Source organism: Amphiprion ocellaris, chromosome 2 (genome assembly GCF_022539595.1).
Source record: "Amphiprion ocellaris isolate individual 3 ecotype Okinawa chromosome 2, ASM2253959v1, whole genome shotgun sequence".
NCBI lineage: Eukaryota > Metazoa > Chordata > Actinopteri > Pomacentridae > Amphiprion > Amphiprion ocellaris.
Window position 1 is genome coordinate 23,693,265 of NC_072767.1, and position 21,722 is coordinate 23,714,986.

The following is a 21,722-nucleotide window of genomic DNA, read 5'->3' on the forward strand; positions in this document are numbered from 1 at the left end:
GATTTAATCACTTAAAATCTTTCTCTGTCTGTTGATTAAATCCTAAAACCTGGTGTCTATGTGTCATACTACTACATTTAGAAGTTTATTTCCATGAAAATAATCCCCTTTTGGTTTAAATAACTTATATGCAATCACTGTTTTCATTTAGAAAGTGCAGGTCTATGAAGTCCCTGCATCTCTCCATACACCCATTCACAATTACTGATCTCCTAGCACACCAGCTCACCTACAAGTTCCTATTTTCTTCACTCAAACATTGTAAAACTACTGTACACTAAAAGATAACAAGTTGTAGCACTGGAGTACATCAGTCATACATATCTAACCCAGAAAATGTTTCTAAAGAAAAAAATGACAGAAAATCTCACCCTGCAAGCTGACAAGATTTGGTCTTTAGGGTTTAAGTATGAAATGCCAGAAGTTGGCATTTGGGTTTTTAAGTGGGTGGAAATGTTCACCCATAGCTTTGACTGCTAATTTCACTCAGGATATGTTTTCTAGCAAATGAAAAGCACCACATTGATGTTAACAAGAAAGCTTGCATTTCATCAGAGAGGGCCTTTAAAGGATAAACAGCCACTGCATGGAAAAACAAAGAAGAGCAGAATTTCAGGTGGAGATAATAACATAGACAAATGTTGAATCAGCAGCTTTATTCAAGACTCAGCCATATTTAACAAGTTTAAAATAAAAACGCACTGTGAAGGTCACACAATGCATTTTGATCTCATTTTAGACACATCTTCGAACATAGACAGCTGCCATCAAAACAAAGTTGTTGTTTTTTATTGACATGAGACTCAGATTCTACATTCAGAAACAAAGGCCTTAATTTACATGAAAAAATAAAGTTTATCATTTTGACATTCACTGCTAAAATATTGCATATTTTTCATGAAGTAACAGTTTAGTAGTATCTAAGGAAATAACACCCAACAGAACAAGATATGGTAGCTCGCTAAATTTCAAAATTCACTTTTGCTATTTTGCTAACAAGCTTTTCAGAGGAAAGAAGAAACTTCAGTCTGTTTGACTGGATGCCATGACTGCAGCCACCAGTTTGAAAAGCCACAATCAGAATTTTCTTGTTTACAGTAGTTCCTCCTGAGTAAAAAAAAAAAGCAACATTGGGGATGAAATAAAATCACCCTGCTTGTTTTCCACTAACAGTTGGGCTGAGTTTTACTACGCAATACATTCTTAACACATAACAGTACATTGCCATGAGAACTAAGTCAATGCTTACAGTCTCACAGACCTTTCAAAAACACCAATACGCACCTGCAAAGAGAACTTTGGAGGCCATAGGGTGGAAAATGGCAGCCAGATAGTGTCAGGTAGTTATTGTGTGTTTAAAACTGGTGTGATAGTGGCAAAATGTCACAGCAGTAAATGGAAAACCACACCTGTGACTTCTGAATATACAGTACGCTGACAGATAAATGATCTGCAACTACACGTAGAACTCATCCCCAAAACTGTTTCCAACCACTAATGATTCTTAGTTTAGTCTATTTCACCTGAGAGAACAATAGTAGACAGTTAGTGAGTCACGATTGTGATAAAAGCATTGAGTAAAAGGAAACACAGCTAGAAAAGATGCTGCAACTCAACCTGAAACCAGAAGGCAGCCTGTTGAGATTTCAAAAATAGCTATGAGCAGTTCAGCTTTTATATACATGGCTGGTAACATCCTGCTTTAACTTTAATCTCTTAATCCATCTCTCAACATTTAATGACTTTGCTATATTCCCTGTCTGTGGCACAAAACACCAGCTTCTTTAGTTTCCTAATGAAAACACAAACACTGAAATGGTTCAGTAATTTTCTAAATCTCATGGAAACTAGAGTTTTTAGTAAATGGACAGGAGCTATTATTAATGGCAGTTATTTTGTGGCATTTACTCAGACTGACCCAAAACACTCAGTGCAGTAAAGTATGTGTTTCTACTTTACTAAATGCCATGAAACAGTACAATTATTAGCTTATGATAACAAAATATGAAATCTCACTGGTAATCCTTTAATGGTTCAGTGGCTAGATGTCCCTGAAACAAATAAAGAGCAAACTAATTAGGAAGTTGGTTTGTTACTGTAACAGTCTCTGCTCTGTCTTGTGGTTTGTCACAGCTGCTTTATACATTTCAGCTTCACGACCACCGTAGCAGCAGACCAATGATTCTTTCCCACCGAAGTCTTTGGTTTGTGATATCTTGCAGGGAGCTTAAAATCTGGGTGGTCTTATAACTGCCTTACAAAAACAGAACTGATCACACTCAGAAGAAATATATGTTTACATACAGTCAGTCAAATCTTTACTCATGTCAAGAAAGATCAGCATGTTTACATGCAGTCATATTCGTCTTGTTTCTGGGAGATAACTGACAGCAGCGTACTCTGTATCACTGGGATCCATCTCAACAACTGCTGGAAGTCTTTTGGGGAAGTCCAGGACACTGTAGACCAGCGAGGATGCAGGCATGTTGCTGGAGACCTCAAATGTTTCCTGCAAAGACGATTAGAGTCAAGGTGACGCCTTTAGTTCCACACACACGGTAGGTCTTTAAAGGTGGAAAAATGTTACCTTACCTGCATTGTTGGATTTGAGCTATGCTGTGGTTGATGCTGTTGTTTGTCTGTAGAAGAAGCAAAACAGGTGAAATATGAAATCAGGCAAGTAACTGTGCATGTGCATGTGTAACCCTAACCCTAACCTTAACCCTAACCCTCACCCTACATTATATGCAAGCTTCTTTTGCACTGGTACCATCCATTGTTTAAGATTAACTGTAAATTTAAAGCTTTTCTGATGATGTGTTGCATAGTTGAGAATTTTCACCTGATCACCTGAAAAATAATATTGATGGTCTTTTAAATTAAAATATCATAAATGAATCAGTGGGAATTCTTAAGGATTACCAGTCACAGCAGTGCAAGTACAGAATGATGAATAACAAAAACATTAAACTAAATTAAATCTTGTTTTTTTTAATAATTAGTGGCAAAAGTAGGTTATGCTTAAGTACAATTTCTTCATTTTGTTCTAGCTTCCTTAAGCCTGATTTTACCAATGATATTCTTTCACTTTTTGGTCTTAAACACAACCACACCACTTGTGAAAAGCATGCAGAATTTTATACTCTCTGACTGACAAGTGTCAAAGAGTTTCGGTTTATCTCCCCATCTGTCAGTTTACTGAGAAACTTACAGTCCAGGCCAACTTTGGGCCAAGTTATCTTGACATGATACAGGAGCGCAGAGTCAGCAAACGCGTGCATTTGTGTACACATACGGGAAATCATCAAGTGTGGTTTCTGAGGTGACAGGGACTGTCAAATATTTCAAAGCGACAGTGTTCCTACACAAAGTAGGCCAGGGGGGTTTGCTTCTGAAGTGAAAGCACCCATAAATGTGAACAAATAATGCAAGCGATATCTTTTTTCCACCCATCTGTCTGTGATAGTATTTGCATGCTTTGAGTAGGTATGTTTTTTTCAAAAAGAAGTGAATCATCACATGCATCAAAAGGATGTGAAACTGCAACCTGGTTTGCATTTTGGAGCATCTAACCACACAACTGCCATTTTTTTCCCACACAGAAACAATTATTTTCCTCATCTGTGACTTTTGTACCTTGAAATAGCTAGAAAATACTACCAAGCACAGCTCTAATCAGGTCCCCCATATTATATATATATATATATATATATATATATATATATATATATATATATATATATATATATATATATATATATATATATATACACACATATTGTGGCGTTTCCTGGCATATGAGGTCAAACAACACATATTTTCTATATTTTAGATTTTATTTCAGTTTACACTTTTGTGACAACTGACTGCAATGTGAAAACGATCACATATGTGCTACATTAAAACAAACCAGTGGTGAGTCATATCTTGACAACAGACACATCATGATAGGACCAGAAGGATCGTGAATTGTCAGGTATGACAAACAAGTAAAACAGATACAGAGAAGAAGAATATTTTTGGAGACAAAGTTTCCTTACCTTTGGTTTTCATCAAACAGTAGACCAAGACTGGAAGCAGTGCAGCTAGCAGCACTACGGGTGAAACCACAAGGACAGTCATGATGTGAAAGGAATAGAAACTGGAACTTCCACTGTCTGGATATACTGCAACCATAGTCGACATCGGAGGGACTGTAGGAGTTGAAAGAAAATTATGAAAATACTACTCACCTCTGCACAAAAATATATGTTTCTCACACCAACATGTCTATAATAAGTCTTGCCATGACTACAACTGCTCATAACACACTAAATTACTGCAAATTTAATTTGAGACTGTGTTATTTGACTACATTTTTCCTGTACAACTGGACTAATGCAATGTTTTTAAAAAATAAATACAAAGTAGATAGTAAAGGTGGGCATTTTTTCCTCTCAAATAACACCTCACATATGAGCTAATGAGCATATAACATACAACAGGTTTCATTATCATTATGCTATATAGTCATGGAAATATATTTTTTTGATTGTCAACAAATTACACAACTACATTGTAAAAAAAAAAAATTTTAAATTTGTATAGAAAAGTCATACACATCACCGCAACAATTTCCAACAGAACAGTTATTTTAAGTATAATGCCAATTCACATTCATTTGTATTTCTTACAGAAAACAATGTTTTCTTGAATTATATACAAATTTACGTAAAATGATAATAATTATCTGTAATCAACTATGTAGCTTTATAGAAAGGTTTAAGGTCAGACTATCAATCCAACATTTTTGGAAGTAATTTTAAGCTAAATCTCATAAATTTGACATTTATTTGTACTAAACATTCTTTTACATTCTGAATTCAAATTAAGCAAATGTTTTCATTTAATCTAATATAATGCATATATTTTTCTTAAAGAGTACAAAGATGCTTTAACCTTAATATTAAATATCTGTCATGTTGCACTTTGTTGTATGCTGCAGTGATAACAATGTTTCACTGCAGAACTTTTCGATCTTTTTTAGATATAAAATCAAAATAAAGAATATGTTATAAAAACAACAACAACAAAAACTGTGTTTTTTTCCCACAAAACATATGATTAAATTTCTGTAAATATATTGTTTTTACTCTTTCTCTAACTACTTTCTGGCTCCCATTGATCCTGTACTGAAGATGTAAATGTTTAGCATAAGAATCAGCTTTTCCCCTTCCTGCTGGTCCAGACTAAAACACCTCTGACCACGATAATGTTAACACTTGTGGTTTAGAGTAAAATTTACTCTAATTGGAGGGACTACCACAAAGTTTGGTTCAGATATTTGTGTTTCCTTGAGGATAAATTGTGATTTCTTTGGTGAGCCACTGACTTTTCATCTAGCTTCATCATCAGATCATAGTCTTAATTTGTCCAATGCTTCACTTTATACCCAGATAGCTTAGAAACTAATTTGCAGAACACATGCTACATTTCAGCCTGTTATACATGCATATCATGGCAGTTTTCTATTATGGAATAACTGAAACCCATGCATGTTTGGGTCATGAATTTTGGTTCTTTTATAGATTTGTTAAAGGTCTCCTGGAGAAATGAAAACATCTGCTGGGTCAAAAAAAATACATACAGCATCTTGAATAATCAGATTCATCATATAGAAAGTTGTGTTAGTAAAATGTTCTTAACGGCATAACCTCCTAACTTCTTGTGAGTGATTAAAATCAACTACAGCTGCTGACTCAACTGACTCACTGTATTTAGGGCCCATATGATCCATTCATCAGACTCAAACACTACAGTGTCCAAGGAGCTCTGAAAAGATCTGAAAAAGTAAATCATTGACTTGAACAAGGCAGGAGAGTAACTTGGAGTCATTTCAAAACCGCTACAGATCCCAAAATCCTTTTAGGATTGCCGCAATCAGAAAGAGAACACAAACTATCACTTGCTGCTGAGAGAGAATTGGTCAGGATGGTCAAGAGTCAATCAAGAATCACCAAAAAGCAGGTCTGCAATGAATTAGAAGCTATTGTAATGCACAGTCTTGTGTGTTTTATATCATCATTAGCTGAGACGCCGCCATGCAAGAATGAAGGCCTTTCTTCAGAAACGGTACCTAAAAGCTCGACTTAAGTTCGCTGCTGATCACATGGGCAAAAAAAAGGAGGAAAGCTCTGTGGTCAGATGAAATGCAAATTTAGCTATTCGACCACAACAATCAGAAATTTGAGGTCTTTAACCCCAAGAACACTAAACCTTCCATCAAGCATGGTGGTGGTAGTATTAAGCTCTGGGGTTGTTTTGCTGCCAGTGGAACTGGAGTTTTACACAAAGTAAACAGGATAATGACAAAGGAGGATTACCTCTGTATTCTTCTGGAAAACCAAAAATTGTTCGCTTGAAGGTTGGTTCTTGGACATGGCTGGGTGTTCCAACAAGACAGTGACCCAAAACACACATCACAAGTGGTAAAGAAATGGATAAATATGGCTAAAATTATGGTTTTAAAGGGGTCTTTCAAAAGTCCAGACTTAAACTCCATCAAGAACAACAAATCTTTATTCAGATTTAGATGAATTGCACCAATTCTGTCAAGAGGAGTGGTCAAAGATACAACCAGAAGCTTGCCGGGACCTTGTTGAAGGCTACCAAAAGTGCCTAGTTGAAATGAAAATGACCAGGGAAGATTAAATCAAATATTAGCATTGCTGTGTGTATATTTTTGACTCAGATATTGTAATTTTTCCAGAAGACGTATAGTAAATCAATGAAAAAATCAAAATTCATGATTGTTTTTTGCGACAAGGAAAAATGGGTTTCAATTATTCCATCAAAGATAATTAAGAGCTACATTAGTCACTGAAAACTCAAGATTGCTAACATATACATACATGGTCTTTACAAGTGTATGTGAACTTTCATTCACAACTGTAAGTTTGCGGGGTGACATTAGTCTTTCTATTAGGCATTACCGTCTTAAGGACAGCGTCGCAGAGACGTGATGGTAAATGCTTATTGGAAAATGTTGCTCAAACAGTAGCAAGTAATATATTTGTTTATTCAAAATAGAGGATTAATACCCCTTTGGTGCAGATGTGAGTCCACATCAGAGTGATGTTTGAAGGAGGGCTGACTCAGTATAAATGATTAATGATCAATGAAACATCATCTGAGACTACAGAAAAATACATTGTTCTCCCATCCATTCACATCTGGTTGTAGTAGACCTTAGTGGTCAGTGTAACAAGTCAGTGAGTACTTTATAGCAATATTGTTGCGATTTCTGTAAAAATTTCCATAATGAAAAAATAAAATTAGCTGGATAAGTGGCTGTAATGTCACTAGTGTATCTGAGTGGACTAATAACAACTAAGTACCCTAAATACAACAATAAACTGATGGTTTTGAGATTTTTGTTGAATTTGTTGACAGTAATACAAATCTTGGCTAGAAACAGCCTCATGTTTTCAAAGATATTGGGACTGGTCTGGTAATTCAGTGTAGCATGTGGAAAGGGAGACCACAACAAAAAAAAAAATGCAGTCGTGAACAGCATTTACACAGAGGAAGTGAAGGTGGTGGGCGACGACTAACTGTTTGAACTGGTGAAACAAGTACATGGTTTTGCATCTGAAACTGTGCAAAAATACAACTGAATAAATGAACTAAATGTAGCTCCTAACATTTTATCTTTGATAAATATATCAAATAACTGTGGACAGTAATGAACACCAGATGTCCTAACGGTATTTGAAATTTAGTCTTCTCATGCTGAACACTTCACTGACTGACATATATTTTATATTAATATATCTGCCATGGTTTTCTGTATATGTAGCCAATAGTCATAAGGTTCGATCTTACCTGTACTCATGTTCTGTTCTTGGACAATCAGCTGCACCCTATTGCTTTGTTTCGCTGGTTCTTTGTCCATAAACACAGTGGCATAGTAAATTTCACTGTGGTTCAGATTAAGATTTTTGATGTGGTAAAATACAGAAGAATTTACAGGGTAAATGTCAAAGCAAGCTTTGCACATTAAATTGTCAGAAATCTTTTTCTCTACTTCTATGTAAGCTGCAACTCGGCTCCTGTTAGTGAAGTTGACTTGAAATGTAAATTGAAGGGTGATGTTGTTGCCGAGGATCCCAGTGACTGTTTCATGGCTGGGGCCTGTTTGGAGGCAAAACAAGAAATGTGATTATTCCGCAAGACACAATAACCAGAGATAGAGAGGAAATACTCAGTTACAAGTATAATGCGATACATTCAGATTAGACTTGAAGTACACATTACACAGAATGGCCCATTTTAGAGTAATTTGTATATTTATTATTGCATGATGGACATTCATGAATGTATTAATCAAGTTAATATTGCAAATGGGGCTAATTGTAACCCTTTTATTTACTAGCAGGTATTCATTTATTGTAATATATCATTATTTAGAGATTATATCTTGCATTAATCATCTGCAGCTGCAAAATAAATCTGCAAATTCTGAAAAAAATACAGTATTTTAATCTGAAAGGTAGTGAAGAATTTCAAAATAGCACAAAATGGAAATGGTCAAGTGAAGTACATCAAATTTGAACTTAATACTAGAGCAACTATATTAAATTACTTTCCACCACTGACTGTAGCAGTACAAACAGGTGAAAAGACCAAGTTGAGGCACAGTAGCTAATCTCCAGCAGTGTAAAGGCCTACCGCGCTGACTTTCGCATGAAGCTAACAGGAAATATAGCCAATACAACTACAAGCTAGACTGAAGCTAAATTTGCAAATTATTTTTGCCAACCTGCTACCAGTACTCATGTCTGAAAAACATGTTTTTAGTTCGGTGTTATCCCACATATCTAAATGAGTTAGCATAGCAGCTAAATTCAGTGAAAATGATGACTAACAGCTGGCTGTAGCTAATCTCAATGTAAAGCTAAATGTTAGCTTACTCATATCATGTTATCTGCGCTTTAGACTTTAATCTTGCTATTAGGTGTGATGAAACTACCTTCATAGAACATATTTTATGGCAATAATACATTTGGAAATGTAATTAATTTATTGTGCATGCCAATACAGGCTAAACAGTGTCCTTGATGTAATTCCAATTAAACAGAAAATGTTCTTATACAAACTAGCTCACAAAAAGCTGACAAAACTCATACTGCTGATTGATAGATACAACAGCTTCCTTTTGAGACCTGGTATGATTTCATTTTTCAAGTCAAGTCACAGCCTGAAACCTTTAAACTTTCACTTACAAGCATTAGCGTGTTTCTACCCTCAATCAAACTCAATTCAGACTAGAAATGTAAGTTTTCCTGCTACCTTTAAAACATGAGTTGACACTCCTTAGGTGTATTAATTAGTTCAAAGTCATCTTATATGAGTTGTGAAAGTGTAAAACTAGCTGGGTTAAATTCAATGAACTTGAGAGAACAAGTTAAACTTAATATATTAATTTGAATCAACATAGATAATAGAGACAGTTTTTCTTTTCTTTCATACTGGCAAAGTTTAAGGCATTTCTTTTTCATTTAATCGCTTTTTCAGAGAACTTAGAGACTCAGCTATTGAAGCCATTTTAGACCAAAGTCAGTATTGATAAGGATCCTGACAGTAAGATAAAATTTAAGCTTCCGGATGAAGAGACTGATTTCAGTAGTAACCTTTGCCATGGGTAGAATGATTTTCATTATCATGAAAAAAAACAATGATGACTCAAATGAACAAAAACACAGCGAGTTTCCACCACCTCTGTTTTCTCAAACGAGAACCTGCAGAGTTTATAATACTCTAAAGCTGTGCCCTGGGAGGTCTGCCAATATGCTACTATAAACCTCAATTATTGAATTAATGAATTAAGTGAAAATGCTTCAAGCCTGCTCCTATTACATGAAGTTTTCAATAGTTATATACAGAAGATGTGTGTATTAGGCATTCTCATTTGAATGTAAAGTAATTCATTAATTGCAGAGGGGAACCTGAGGTGTCACTAGAGACATAATACCAAGAGATACATAGAAGGCATTCAAAAAGGAGCCAACTCTAAGGAAACAGACCAAAACTATGTAAAGAATTAGTCAAACACGAGCTTCTAGCAGATGGAAACCCATAAAACCTCTCCTATGTCTCAGGGTGAAACATGAGTTATGAAGAAAACAGCTTACCGTTGAACACCATGTGAGCTGTGACGATCAAAACGAACCCCAGAGGCTTTGTGACGACGTTGCCAACCATGATAGAAGATCTGTGCCGCTCTCAGGCCCGACTCAACGGCCTTGAGCCTTTGATCTGATAAACTGGTCTTTCTGAGCTGCCTTGGTATGCTGAATTCTGAGTTTTATTCTGTCAGTCAAGCAGCAGTTTGTGTACCAGACGGGAGGAAACTGTAGACAGGAACTTGCACGAACACCGATCTGTACCGACAGTGACACAAGCACCTCCTGTAACGGAAGACTTCAATGAGGTTCATGGACATGTGGTTAGGAACTCAGATGAGGAGGTTGCCACTCACATGAGGCAGTTTTACACACAGAAAACTCTCAAAAGCCCCTAATACAACAATACATTACAATACAAACTGTGAATTTAATCTGCTCTTAAACTATTGTAGTTAAGAGTTTACCCATTTTGTCAATAGCTGAACCTTGATTAGTTACAAAACAGATAAAACAGCAATATTCTACATATTCTTCGACAAATATATTCATTTTTGCATGCTGAGGTTTTGAGGTATTCGTCTTGCTCGCTTGTCTTTTGAGAAACATGATCCTGAATGCTTTGCATGACGCACAGACATCACTGCAAACTGAAACGTAACAAAACCTTTACCAAGCTTTTATCAGTGTTTCTGTTGTTATTTCTTTAAATTCTCTTGCTAATATTCTTCATTGATTGAACCACTTGAGTAAGACATGTTAAATATGAGAAATATGTTTTATATTATTCATCATGTACCTTCAGACCTTCACTTAAGTATATTTTCCATTATATTCTGCCATGCCAATTGCTTTTAGCCATGACTGAGAGTGAGAATGATTAACTTAATATAATCTAAAGAATGACCTGGTGTAGACAGTGTATCGATGGGCAAACAGTTTACAACCCAAAACCTACAGGACAGTGTTCACTATGAGTAGATGGATGTAAAGCTCGAATAGATTTAACCACTGATTTCTGCAGGCAAATCTTTTTTAGACACCAGATTTGTTTTCAGTCTGAATAAAGTGAATTTGCCGATATATTTCACATTTCAGAGGAAAAACTGAAAGCAAAATAGAACAGATTTTGAAGGGCAACAACCTGTCACACAATAATAACCACACACAGCTGTCACACAACAAGTTAAACCCTTTGCACAGATGCAGATAGTCTGGTACATGCGGTTACTCACCTGCAGAAACAAATTAAATTCACAGGCCACAGAATCAGAGGCATAACATTTGCAAAATAAAATAAGACAGGCAACAGAGAAAGGACAAAGACTGGAAATACATCAGCCATGACATTAAAGCCACCTGGATAATATTTTGGCACCAAACGACTGATGACGGTACCTTTGGCAGAATCCTTTGTGTCTAGCACTGGAATGTTGGCAGCAGGTTTTTTGGGTCCTGTGGTTTGCAGAATTGGGCCTTTTGCATCTGGCGTAAGCTTAATTGGACTGGGATCTGGGCAGAAGGCCTGGTCAGCATTTGGGCTCATGATTGTATTCATTGAGCCATTCCTGAGCGGTTTTGCAGTGTGGCGAATTTGGTCTGTAACGATGTTTAGGCGGGTGTTACATGTCAAAGCGGGTGTCGGCACCAAAGGATTCACAGCAGAATATTGCAAAGAGAAGAGAAGAGAAGAGAAGATAAAATAAGATAAGATAAGAGAAGATAAGAGAAGAGAAGAGAAGAGAAGAGAAGAGATAAGATAAGGCAGAAAGAACCACAAGAATTACAAAAGTACAACAGGACTAAAAAAATAAAGATATAATAATAAAATATGCCGCACAGAGACAACATACCAGGCATGATGAATTTACATGTGGATGTGTACATTATGACAGTGAAATTTACATTTGCTTTTATGATGCAGGTTATATATGCATCCTGATGTTGGTTTTAATGTTGTAGATAATCAGTGTATCTTACCTGCAATAACTACCGTAAATCATCTAAATGATGAAGTGATATCACTTTACAGTTTTATGTAGGTTGAGCAGAGCCTGTAGCACTTTATAACTCCTGAAAAGTCGATCACAAACACATAATATCCAGTAGTAGAAAAGCAGCAGCTAGCAGTGTGATTTATGACTGAGGTATTGTCCTTCTAATTGTCTGAAGGGGTGAAGGTCAAACCCCAGCTCTGAGAAGGACCGTTTTGCTTCCTTGCAGCGTTATCATCTACAACCTGAAGAAACACCCTTGGCTTCAACATTATTTAAGTCAGAAGCTCACAACAAACAGCTAGCTTGCTTTGTTTCCAGTCTTCATTTCTAAGCAGTGTGGGGCTCAGAGATATGGTCGACAGATGACAGTTTAGCAAAATGTTAATGCAACCATTCAGAACACACTAAATGTTGTGCTTTTACATCATGTGCAGATCATTTTGAAAAAGTTACCTTGTCCGAGTTGTGTTTGAAACCATGTAGCTGGCTCCAAGTGGTCCAGACACACCACTCATGCTGTAATTCATAGCAAACTTGATTCTCAGCTTGGAATACATTTCTTGCTTTGCTGTTTTTGAAAAAGAAAAAAAATAAAGATAAGAGTAGCTGAAGATTAGGCTCTTTTTCTGAAAAAAAAATCTCTAAAAATCATGGTTGCTGACATGCTCTCAGTATCTGTCTTCATTCACTTTGTTGTTTTTAATCATTTCAAGTGAAGGTGAAATTGAATTTCCCACATTGCAGATGGCGATCTAAAAATAACAAATGGTGGTTTTGTGGAATGTTTTTTAGTACTGAAAATGATGTTTTCATCTGGAGCTGTTTGATAATGACTATATGTGTGAATATCTAACACGTGCACACATGCACACACACAGACAGACAAAGCAACACACTAACCACAGAAGAGGAAGTTGGGGGCTTTGAAGTCACAATTTGATGACTATATAAATCGCTGTGAGCAGCACGGGGGGATTTTGTTGGTTGGATGTTTGTTTCAGTGGTTGCAGCTGGAGTTGGTCATTTCCTCGCAGCTCATAGCTCTCAGTCAGAAAGCCACGTAAACTCAAAGTGGTAGAGGAAGACCCTGTGGCCCACACCGAAGCTGGTGATTCAAACTTTGCAATGATGTAATGCTTCTTCATTTAATCACAGTGATGACTGAAGCTTCTGGGCAAAATCTCTCAGCAGCTGTGTGTCTTTTGAAATGTAGCTCACAGCTTCTCTATTTTAAAAGAACTTGAGTAGCACATGCATTTTCATTGCTTCTATCTACTAGTTTTTCAGTAAATCAGAAAAATGAAATATTCCTTGTCACGTAGTGGTAAAATCCCAATAATCATTATGTGTGATCTTAATAAGTATCATCAATGTCAATAATCTATAATATGTAATCACCAATCAGTTAGTAATAATAGTAGGTAGCTTCTGAGCATTAAGCACACGAACACCTGTGTATAAAGATGTGCAGGTCACTGTGACCTGTGCCAGCTTGGTATGTTGTTTTTATCACCTCAGCAGGTGCAACTCATTATGGTGCCAGGTGCTGCTGGCTCCAGTATACACATGTTTCTACTTTTTGTCATTAGAATGGGATGATGATCAGACTGTGACCAAGAGATGCCCTGATGAAGGTCTGATGCACTCTGATGATGCGCTCCTGGGTCAACGTGACCTGGGTCAGTGTAACCCAATGTACCTAAGAAAAGATGATGCACTGTAAAAAGATGAATAAAGAAGATAAGATAAGATAAGATAAAGTTCTTTATTTCTCCCCACTCCAGGGGAAATTTACATTGTTACAGCAGCTTATGTAACAGTGGACGTAGTGATAAGAATAAAATAATAATAGAACAATAGTAATAATATTTACAGTATATACAAGGGTGAGAGATGAGGATAAAGTGGCTTAACAGAAAAAATAAAAAAATAAAGTTTAAAAGTGCAAAGATGTGCAGTGCAAGAATGTCTGTGCAAATTTTATGGTTTGGGGTGGTAATAATATAGTCCAGTTTATGTTAACATCAGCCAGTGATGCTGATGTTATAAAGTCTTATAGCAGATGGAATGAAGGACCTGCGATAGCGCTCTTTCTTGCAGGGTGGATGTCTCAGTCTGCTGCTGAAGGAGCTGCTTAAAGACCCCACAGTGTCATGCAGTGGGTGAGAGGGATTGTCCATGATGGATGTGAGCTTTGCCAACATCCTCCTCTCACCCACCTCCTCTATGGAGTCCAGGGAACAGTCCAGGACAGAACCGGCCCTTCTGACCAGTCTGTTTAGTCTCTTTCTGCCCCTTTCAGTGCTCCCTGCTCCCCAGCAGACCACTGCATAGAAAATAGCAGACGCTACCACAGAGTCGTAGAATCAAGGTTGATGAGGATGGGCTTGGAGCCAGAGAAGGGAGGGCTACCTGCACCTGGCGAAACTGCCCATCTCTCATTATTTTTTGGAAAGTACCGAGAAGCCCAGACACTATTAGAATCGAAACTAGTGATATAATGGTAGGAGGCCTGTCACAAAAAGAAGGATGGGCCTGGGGCGTGGAAAGCCCCAGAGCCAAATAGTATAAAAGCCAGTGCATCAGGTAGGGTCTTCAGACATACTCCGGGGTATCTCTTAGTGTGTTTGACCTGTACGTGGAGGAATAAAACACATCTTCTTTGAATCTGAAGATTGACTCTTAGACTCTTTTCTGCCTGTATTGGAGAGACTTAGGCAGCTATTACTTTTGGACTTGTAAACTTTTAAGCAATCAGAACTTAGAGCCAGAACTGAAGAACTCTCAAGTTGTGAAGACATTTTTCCACAACAGTCACATTCTTGTTCTTTTTGAATAATATTTCAAGTTGGAATGCTACATGAAAGGAAAAAAGGTACATGAGCATTGGTAGTCGTACGTCTGGGATACTTTTCATCCATAAAAGCGTAAAAGGAGATGCTTACTTGAGATGCTTACTTGTTGAGTTGAAGTTTCAGAAGCACATCATTAGAGAGAAATTCTGCAAGATTTTCTTTTGCTGCTGCTTCACAATAAAGGCCCTTAAGTGGTGTGTCAGTGGAGAGCTTTTCAGACAAAGAAGCATCAGCAGGAAGAGTTTTGTTTGTATTAGCAGCAGATTAACCAACTTTTCCACAAAGTCATGGATCACTGTCATTTTTCTAGGGTGGCACAATGGAGTGGTGGTTAGCACTGTCACCACACCACTCAAAGAACCTGGGTTCAAATCTCGGCCTGGTCTCTTTCTGTGTGGAGTTTGCATGTTCTCCCTGTGCCTGCCTGGGTTCTCACTATCCCTCTCACAGGCAAAAGGCATGCTGAGGTTAACTGGTCATTCTAAATTGTCAGTAGGTGTGAATGTGTCTTGTCTGTCTCTCTACGATGCTACACTCTAACATGCAAAGGAGCAAAGAAAAAGCAGCTTTCTTCTCATCTAAATGAATTCTGGGATTCTGCTAGGAGAGGTGATCCTCTGTGACCTAGCTACTTCTGAGTATTGGCTGTTTGGTTTGGTTTAGGGGCTGATTCCCACTTTTTGATGCTGTGGAACATTTTACTTTGTGATAAGGCTTCTTTTATGTTGTATTATGAAGTACATTGTTGCATTGTTAGGGTAAGTTTTACTTATTTTTCCATTTTTTCAACACTAATGTTCTGCTGTTTTGTCCTTTCCCATTTGCTTGGAATGGATAAAAAGATTGTAATCATAGAGGAAAAGTAGACACACACGCTTGTGAAGGTCGGTAGATCACTCCTCCATGCTACTGGACTTTGCAAACTCAAGCAAAACCCTTTTAGGCCTATTGCAGCGCTTCCTAGTGGTCGAAGTTTGTGCTTACTCAAAATGGGGCACTGAGCCCAACACCAATCTCGTCATAATGTAGTTTTAGACTTATTTTTTCTAAAGCATGAGGGCTGTTCCACTGTGAAATCACTGTGAGTCTGTATATGTGCAGAATTTCCTCAGGTCCATAGTTCATAGCAACATTGGTGTGGGCTGTGTGGGGAAGAAATAAGTTAGCTGTCAGTGACAGCATGGGCCTGCTTGCTGCTGTATTTATTGCACATTTGTATATATTTATTTTTGCATCTTCAGCCAAACATAGGATCTCTATACGTTCAAGGTTTTCTTGACTTTTGGGAGTTCACTACAATGTAGAAACACTTAGATCAACAGACTGAGTGGCTAATCAAACTAAATACATCACAAGTTCAAATTCATTTTTTTATGCAGTCCATTCTCTCTAAGCAACGTGTGCTGTCATCATACTGTGCTCCATTCCTTACTTTTATTTCATTTCGAGCCCTCATTAACTCACACACTCTGCTACAGCTTTGACCTCAGTTAAGTTTCATGCTGATCTTATTTTGTGGCTTTCTGTGAGGTTTTGGTTTTCTTTGATTTTCATGACATCCATTAAGAACAAGAATCCAAAACCATGGATATTTTCATGATAATATGCTTTGAAAACAGACTGGCCTGAGGAACCAACAGCAGGTCTTTTGTAGAAGTTGATCATAAGGTTCAAAAGTTACATGAGCTTGGAGCTCAGACACAAAAATTTAATGGGCTCAGTCTTTGTCCTTGCTCAACATTTCCCCCAGTTTCTATAAAAATTCACTAGTAGTTTTTGTATTAAAGCGAAATAGACAGAGACGAACTGTATCTGAAAACATATAACATCCTTTGTGAACGCAACAATCACCACATGAATCTAGCTGGCAAACTCATTCAAATCTGAACTTATTCTTGCAGTTTGTTTGCATATTTATGTCCAGCCTTTCTCAGTAACCTTCTGGTCACAACTCTTGCTGCCTTTACTGCAAACATTCGGCATTTATCACTCTAATTCACTCACTACAGTAAATCACCAATTTAAATCTGAGGTATCTGGATTTTATTATGAGTAAAACAGATAAACGGATGCTCTTCTGAAGGTACAGGCAGACATTTATTTCATAAGGATTCAACTGGAGGTCAAAATGCACTCTACTTGTGATTTGTTTTATAAAGAAGGCCACAAATATGTTTCTCCATTCTTCACTGGTTCACTCAAGGGCGAATGTGTCCAATCTCAGCGCTTCATGACAAAAAAAGAGCAGTTTCTGCCTCATATATTATGTTTAACTGAAATTTCCATGGGCTGCACAGTGGCGTAGTGGTTAGCACTTTCGCCTTGCAGCGAGAAGATCCCTGGTTCGCGTCCCGGCTTTCCCGGGATCTTTCTGCATGGAGTTTGCATGTTCTCCCTGTGCATGCGTGGGTTTTCTCCGGGTACTCCGGCTTCCTCCCACAGTCCAAAAAAATATGCTGAGGTTAATTGATCATTCTAAATTGCCCGTAGGTGTGAATGTGTGAGTGCTTGTTTGTCTATATATGTAGCCCTGCGACAGACTGGCGACCTGTCTAGGGTGTCCCCTGCCTTCGCCCGAGTCAGCTGGGATAGGCTCCAGCCCCCCCCGCGACCCTAGTGAGGATTAAGCGGTGTATAGATAATGGATGGATGGATGAAATTTCCATGCCTGACTGAAAATGTCTGGCAAAACCAAACAAATGTGGGTGCTGATGTGTTTATTTCAGTCTCATTGTTGTGCTTCACTGCCATCTTGTGGACTGAATTCTACCATAAAAACAGTTTGACACGTGATCAGACACAGGCTTGCCTCTATTTTTTTCCTCTCTCTCTCTCACACTCTATTAAAAACCGGCACATACAAACACACAAGCTCACAGTTATTACCATTCATGTCCTCAGTGGGGTTACTTCCTGAATCACAGCTCTTTAAGATGATTTCCTCTGAGCATTTCTCACACCTCATTATGTCCTGTTGACACTTCTGTTTCTGTTATCCAGCAATAACAATGCAACTTTTTTTTTCTTGAGCTTAATTGTGACTGCACATTTTGATTTGGATTGCTGTTGTCAAATCCAGCACGCAAATCCTTACCTGCTTTTAATTCGGCTGCAGTGTTTGTGTTTGTGCAGTTTGTGTTCTATTTGCACGTAAGTACATTAAGCTCTTGGACTCACTTTGTGTTTGCAGTCAGTAGGTTTCAGTGGTACTGTAATAGAGTCAGTGAAGAAATAAATCAAGGCCTCGGTTATACACTTCCAGTGCCTCAGATGAAGGCTGCAGCCATTATCAGATCATCAGGGGAAGCGTCTTCAGTTCACTCTGTGTGTGTGTGTGTGTGTGTGTGTGTGTGTGTGTGTGTGTGTGTGTATGTGTGTGCGCACGCGTGTGTGTGTGTGTGTGTGTGTGTGTGTGTGTGTGTGTGTGTGTGTGTGTGTGTGTGTGTGTGTGTGAGTGAGTGAGTGAGTGAGTGAGTGAGTGAGTGAGTGAGTGAGTGAGTGAGTGAGTGAGTGAGTGAGTGAGTGAGTGAGTGAGTGAGTGTGTGCGCGCGCATGTGTGTGTGTGTGAGTGAGTGAGTGTGTGTGTTTGGCATAACTGAGACATTTGCTCATGTGGAGACTCTCCGTTTCAAACCGGATGTATCACTTATATGGCAGTAAGGGAGGACAGTGACAGATAAACTTGAAGATGCACAAACCAGTGTAAACAACATTAGATCTGACTGATGGTGTGTGTTTCCATGTTATTTAAGCCACTGGTCTCATCTCCAGCTAAGCAGCCCCCTCTTTTCTCCTCCTCCCTTGCAGCATTGCTGACTAAAACAATGCCTCACCTCACGTTTCTCAGGTTTTGGTGCACAGCCATTCCTCGCTCATGTTACCGGAGCCTTCAGTGTCTGTGGGTGAGATTTTGGATGTGAGTGATCCTCAGTATAAACCATAAGTTTCCCAAAAACCTCCACTCTAAGTCTCTTTGTGAAGATATGCTAATATAAAACATATTTTGTCCTTATTTAACTATTATACTACATACTAATAAACATACATTTTTACTACATTACTCCACAACTAATTTGATGCGATCAAAAATATGTAATACACAGTTGCCTAGTAACTTGCACTTTGCGTTACTGTGTTTCCTGCTGTTGTACTGCAAAATGTACTGCATAAGTTGTTGTAAACAAAGCATGATGTCATGTCCAAAATCTGATTTGGCCTCCGTTCGCTGAGAGACATTTGTTACCAAAAAAGCACGTAGCTCATATCACACAGCAGAGAACGGGAGGAAGCACACAGACTGATGGGAAGGGAAGAGCAGGAAACCCCTTATCGCCATGGTAACTGAGAAATCGACTCTGTTACTAAAACGCTGCCCTAACAGAACAATTACCAAGCAATCGGTAATGGGAACCCCACCGCCATCACTACACACCACCCGCCACACACAGAGGCTGTTTTTCTGCTCTTTAGATTCAGCAGGTGGCTTCAGACACGCAGGCTGATTTACCACAAAAACAGTCAACATGGTGCATTCCTACCTCTCAGCGCTACAACTCCACAGAGCCCCAACATTTACCTTTCCTGTTTCATGCACCAATTCAATGATTCCAAAGAAATTCCAACAAACTACAAAAACACAATAGCAATAGAAACGATAGTAACAGAATGTCATGTGATGCTAGGACACTCTCTGAGTTTGATAACTGTTTGCTTCCTTTTCTCTTGCAGTCATATCTGCTATTTTTCCATTTTTCTTTAAACCTTTTGTTCTTCTAGCACTGTTATTACTCACTAAGGTCCATATCTTATTATTGTTATTGTTTTCCAGCTACTGTTCCAGGATCGGAGCAGAACAAACGTGAGTAAAGAGATGAAGTGACAGATGACACTGCATGAGTTGAAAACAACTTACGATGGCTATTCCATGTATTTTACAATGCTAGTGTTTGTAAATGGTTGTGACTGATTTTTTTTTTAAATCTTTCTTTTATCTTTATTTCTTTTGGAAACTTGGGCAGCCCAGTGACTTGGTGGTTAGCACTGTTGCCTTGCAGCTAGAAGATCCCTGGTTCGCATCCCGGGCTGGGATCTTTCTGCATGGAGTTTGCATGTTCTCCCTGTGCATGTTTGGGTTTTCTCTGGGTACTCCAGCTTCCTCCCACAGTCCAAAAACATACTCTAAATTGTCTATAGGTGTGAATGTGAGTGTACTTGTTTGTCTCTATGTGTAGTCCTGTGATAGACTGGTGACCTGTCCAGGGTGTCCTTCACTCTGAGTCAGCTGGGATAGCCTAAGGAGGATTACGTGGTGTATAGATAACGGATGGATTTTGTAAACTTTCTAGTTATAAATTAAAGTATACAGAGGGGCAAGTATGGCTGACATTTAATTCGGTCTGACATGCTGGTGCTCTCATGGCATCCAACGGTTCTGAAATGTTTCACACAGGACATTTAAATGGCGATAATATTTGTTTTTATAATGACACAAACGATAATGTCAAAGAAGCTGCTCATAGTGACAAACCAACAGAGAATAATCACCTGAATCTGCAGCGCGTCTCTGCTTTATGTAACTTTAATGAGTTACAATTCCATTTTTAGTTGTTCAATTGTAACTTTACTGTTCTGGGTCAGGCTCACGCTTCTATCATAGCATCTTTTCTTGGTGGCAATAAGCAGCTGTCTTCAGTGAAAAAGCTGAAAAAAAACAGCTCACCGAACACTATACCAACTCAACACCATACAGCAAACACAGACTTTTACCAACAAGCTGGTGAACATAGTGGAGAATTAAGCACAGAAAAAGTCGGGTTTCCCTCAGGAGTTGGTAGAGACCACAACTGGAGCTAAAAGAGACATTTATCAGTAGATACAAATATGAATCCAAATGAAGCGTAGTGTTGACCATCAATAACGAAGGATTTCAGGACTCCTACAGCAACGAGGCAGCTTACTCCTCAATTTAGCAAGTGCTGTGTCATGTCAGTCATGGTGAGGAAGACAACTAATGCATATATGCCTTAGTATATGAGAGAGTGAGAAGATAACTGGTTGGTTACTGTTGCTGTGCTTGGGTCAAGCTCATGTCCTAGCAACCAGTCACCCATCACCAGCTCCCTAGCAACCAGGAGGACATTGCTGTGATCTTGCAAACATTCCATAGATACCAAGCTGAGGTGCAAATAGTTTCAATACACCACGACCCTCCTCGCACGCGCACGCAAGAGCGCACACGCAACCAACAATTTGGTGCACAGTTACTGGATATCACACACACTAAACCCAACCACCTGCAGTACAAGCACCCGCAGGAGGATCGACTTTGAAGCATGCACTTGGAGGCACACATCCACTCGAACATAAAAACACAGCGCTGACACATGTTTGGGAAATCTGCTTTTGAGCATGCTGCAGAAACGTGTTTAAACCTTCGATCCACACGTGCGCGCAAAAAACCCCCGAGGAGCCCTGAATAAACAGTGATGCTCCAAAAATGTGATTTTACTTCCACACAGCCGGTCTCTGCACGTCCACGTGCACACGGCTGCCTGCCTCCTCGGGGGAAATCGACTCTGTCCGTGCAATTAATGCCCCCCCCCCCCCACACACACACACCCACACCCACACACACACACACACACACACACACACACACACAGGCGCAGAATAAAGGCTCGCAGGGCAAAGTCTCGGCGTACATGCAC

At 38.6% G+C, this 21,722-nt stretch overlaps 1 protein-coding gene across 1 annotated transcript; it reads right to left on the minus strand.

The window, feature by feature from the left end:
* Nucleotides 1-767: 767 nt before the first annotated feature.
* On the minus strand, nucleotides 768-10,416 carry LOC118471144 (uncharacterized). Its single transcript, XM_035953745.2, has 5 exons — nucleotides 10,173-10,416; nucleotides 7,864-8,172; nucleotides 4,041-4,193; nucleotides 2,593-2,639; nucleotides 768-2,509 (listed from the first exon to the last, which is right to left on the minus strand). Exons 1-5 carry the CDS (start codon nucleotides 10,240-10,242, stop codon nucleotides 2,357-2,359), a joined length of 732 nt encoding a protein of 243 aa, XP_035809638.2. The 5' UTR covers nucleotides 10,243-10,416; the 3' UTR covers nucleotides 768-2,356.
* Nucleotides 10,417-21,722: the final 11,306 nt, after the last annotated feature.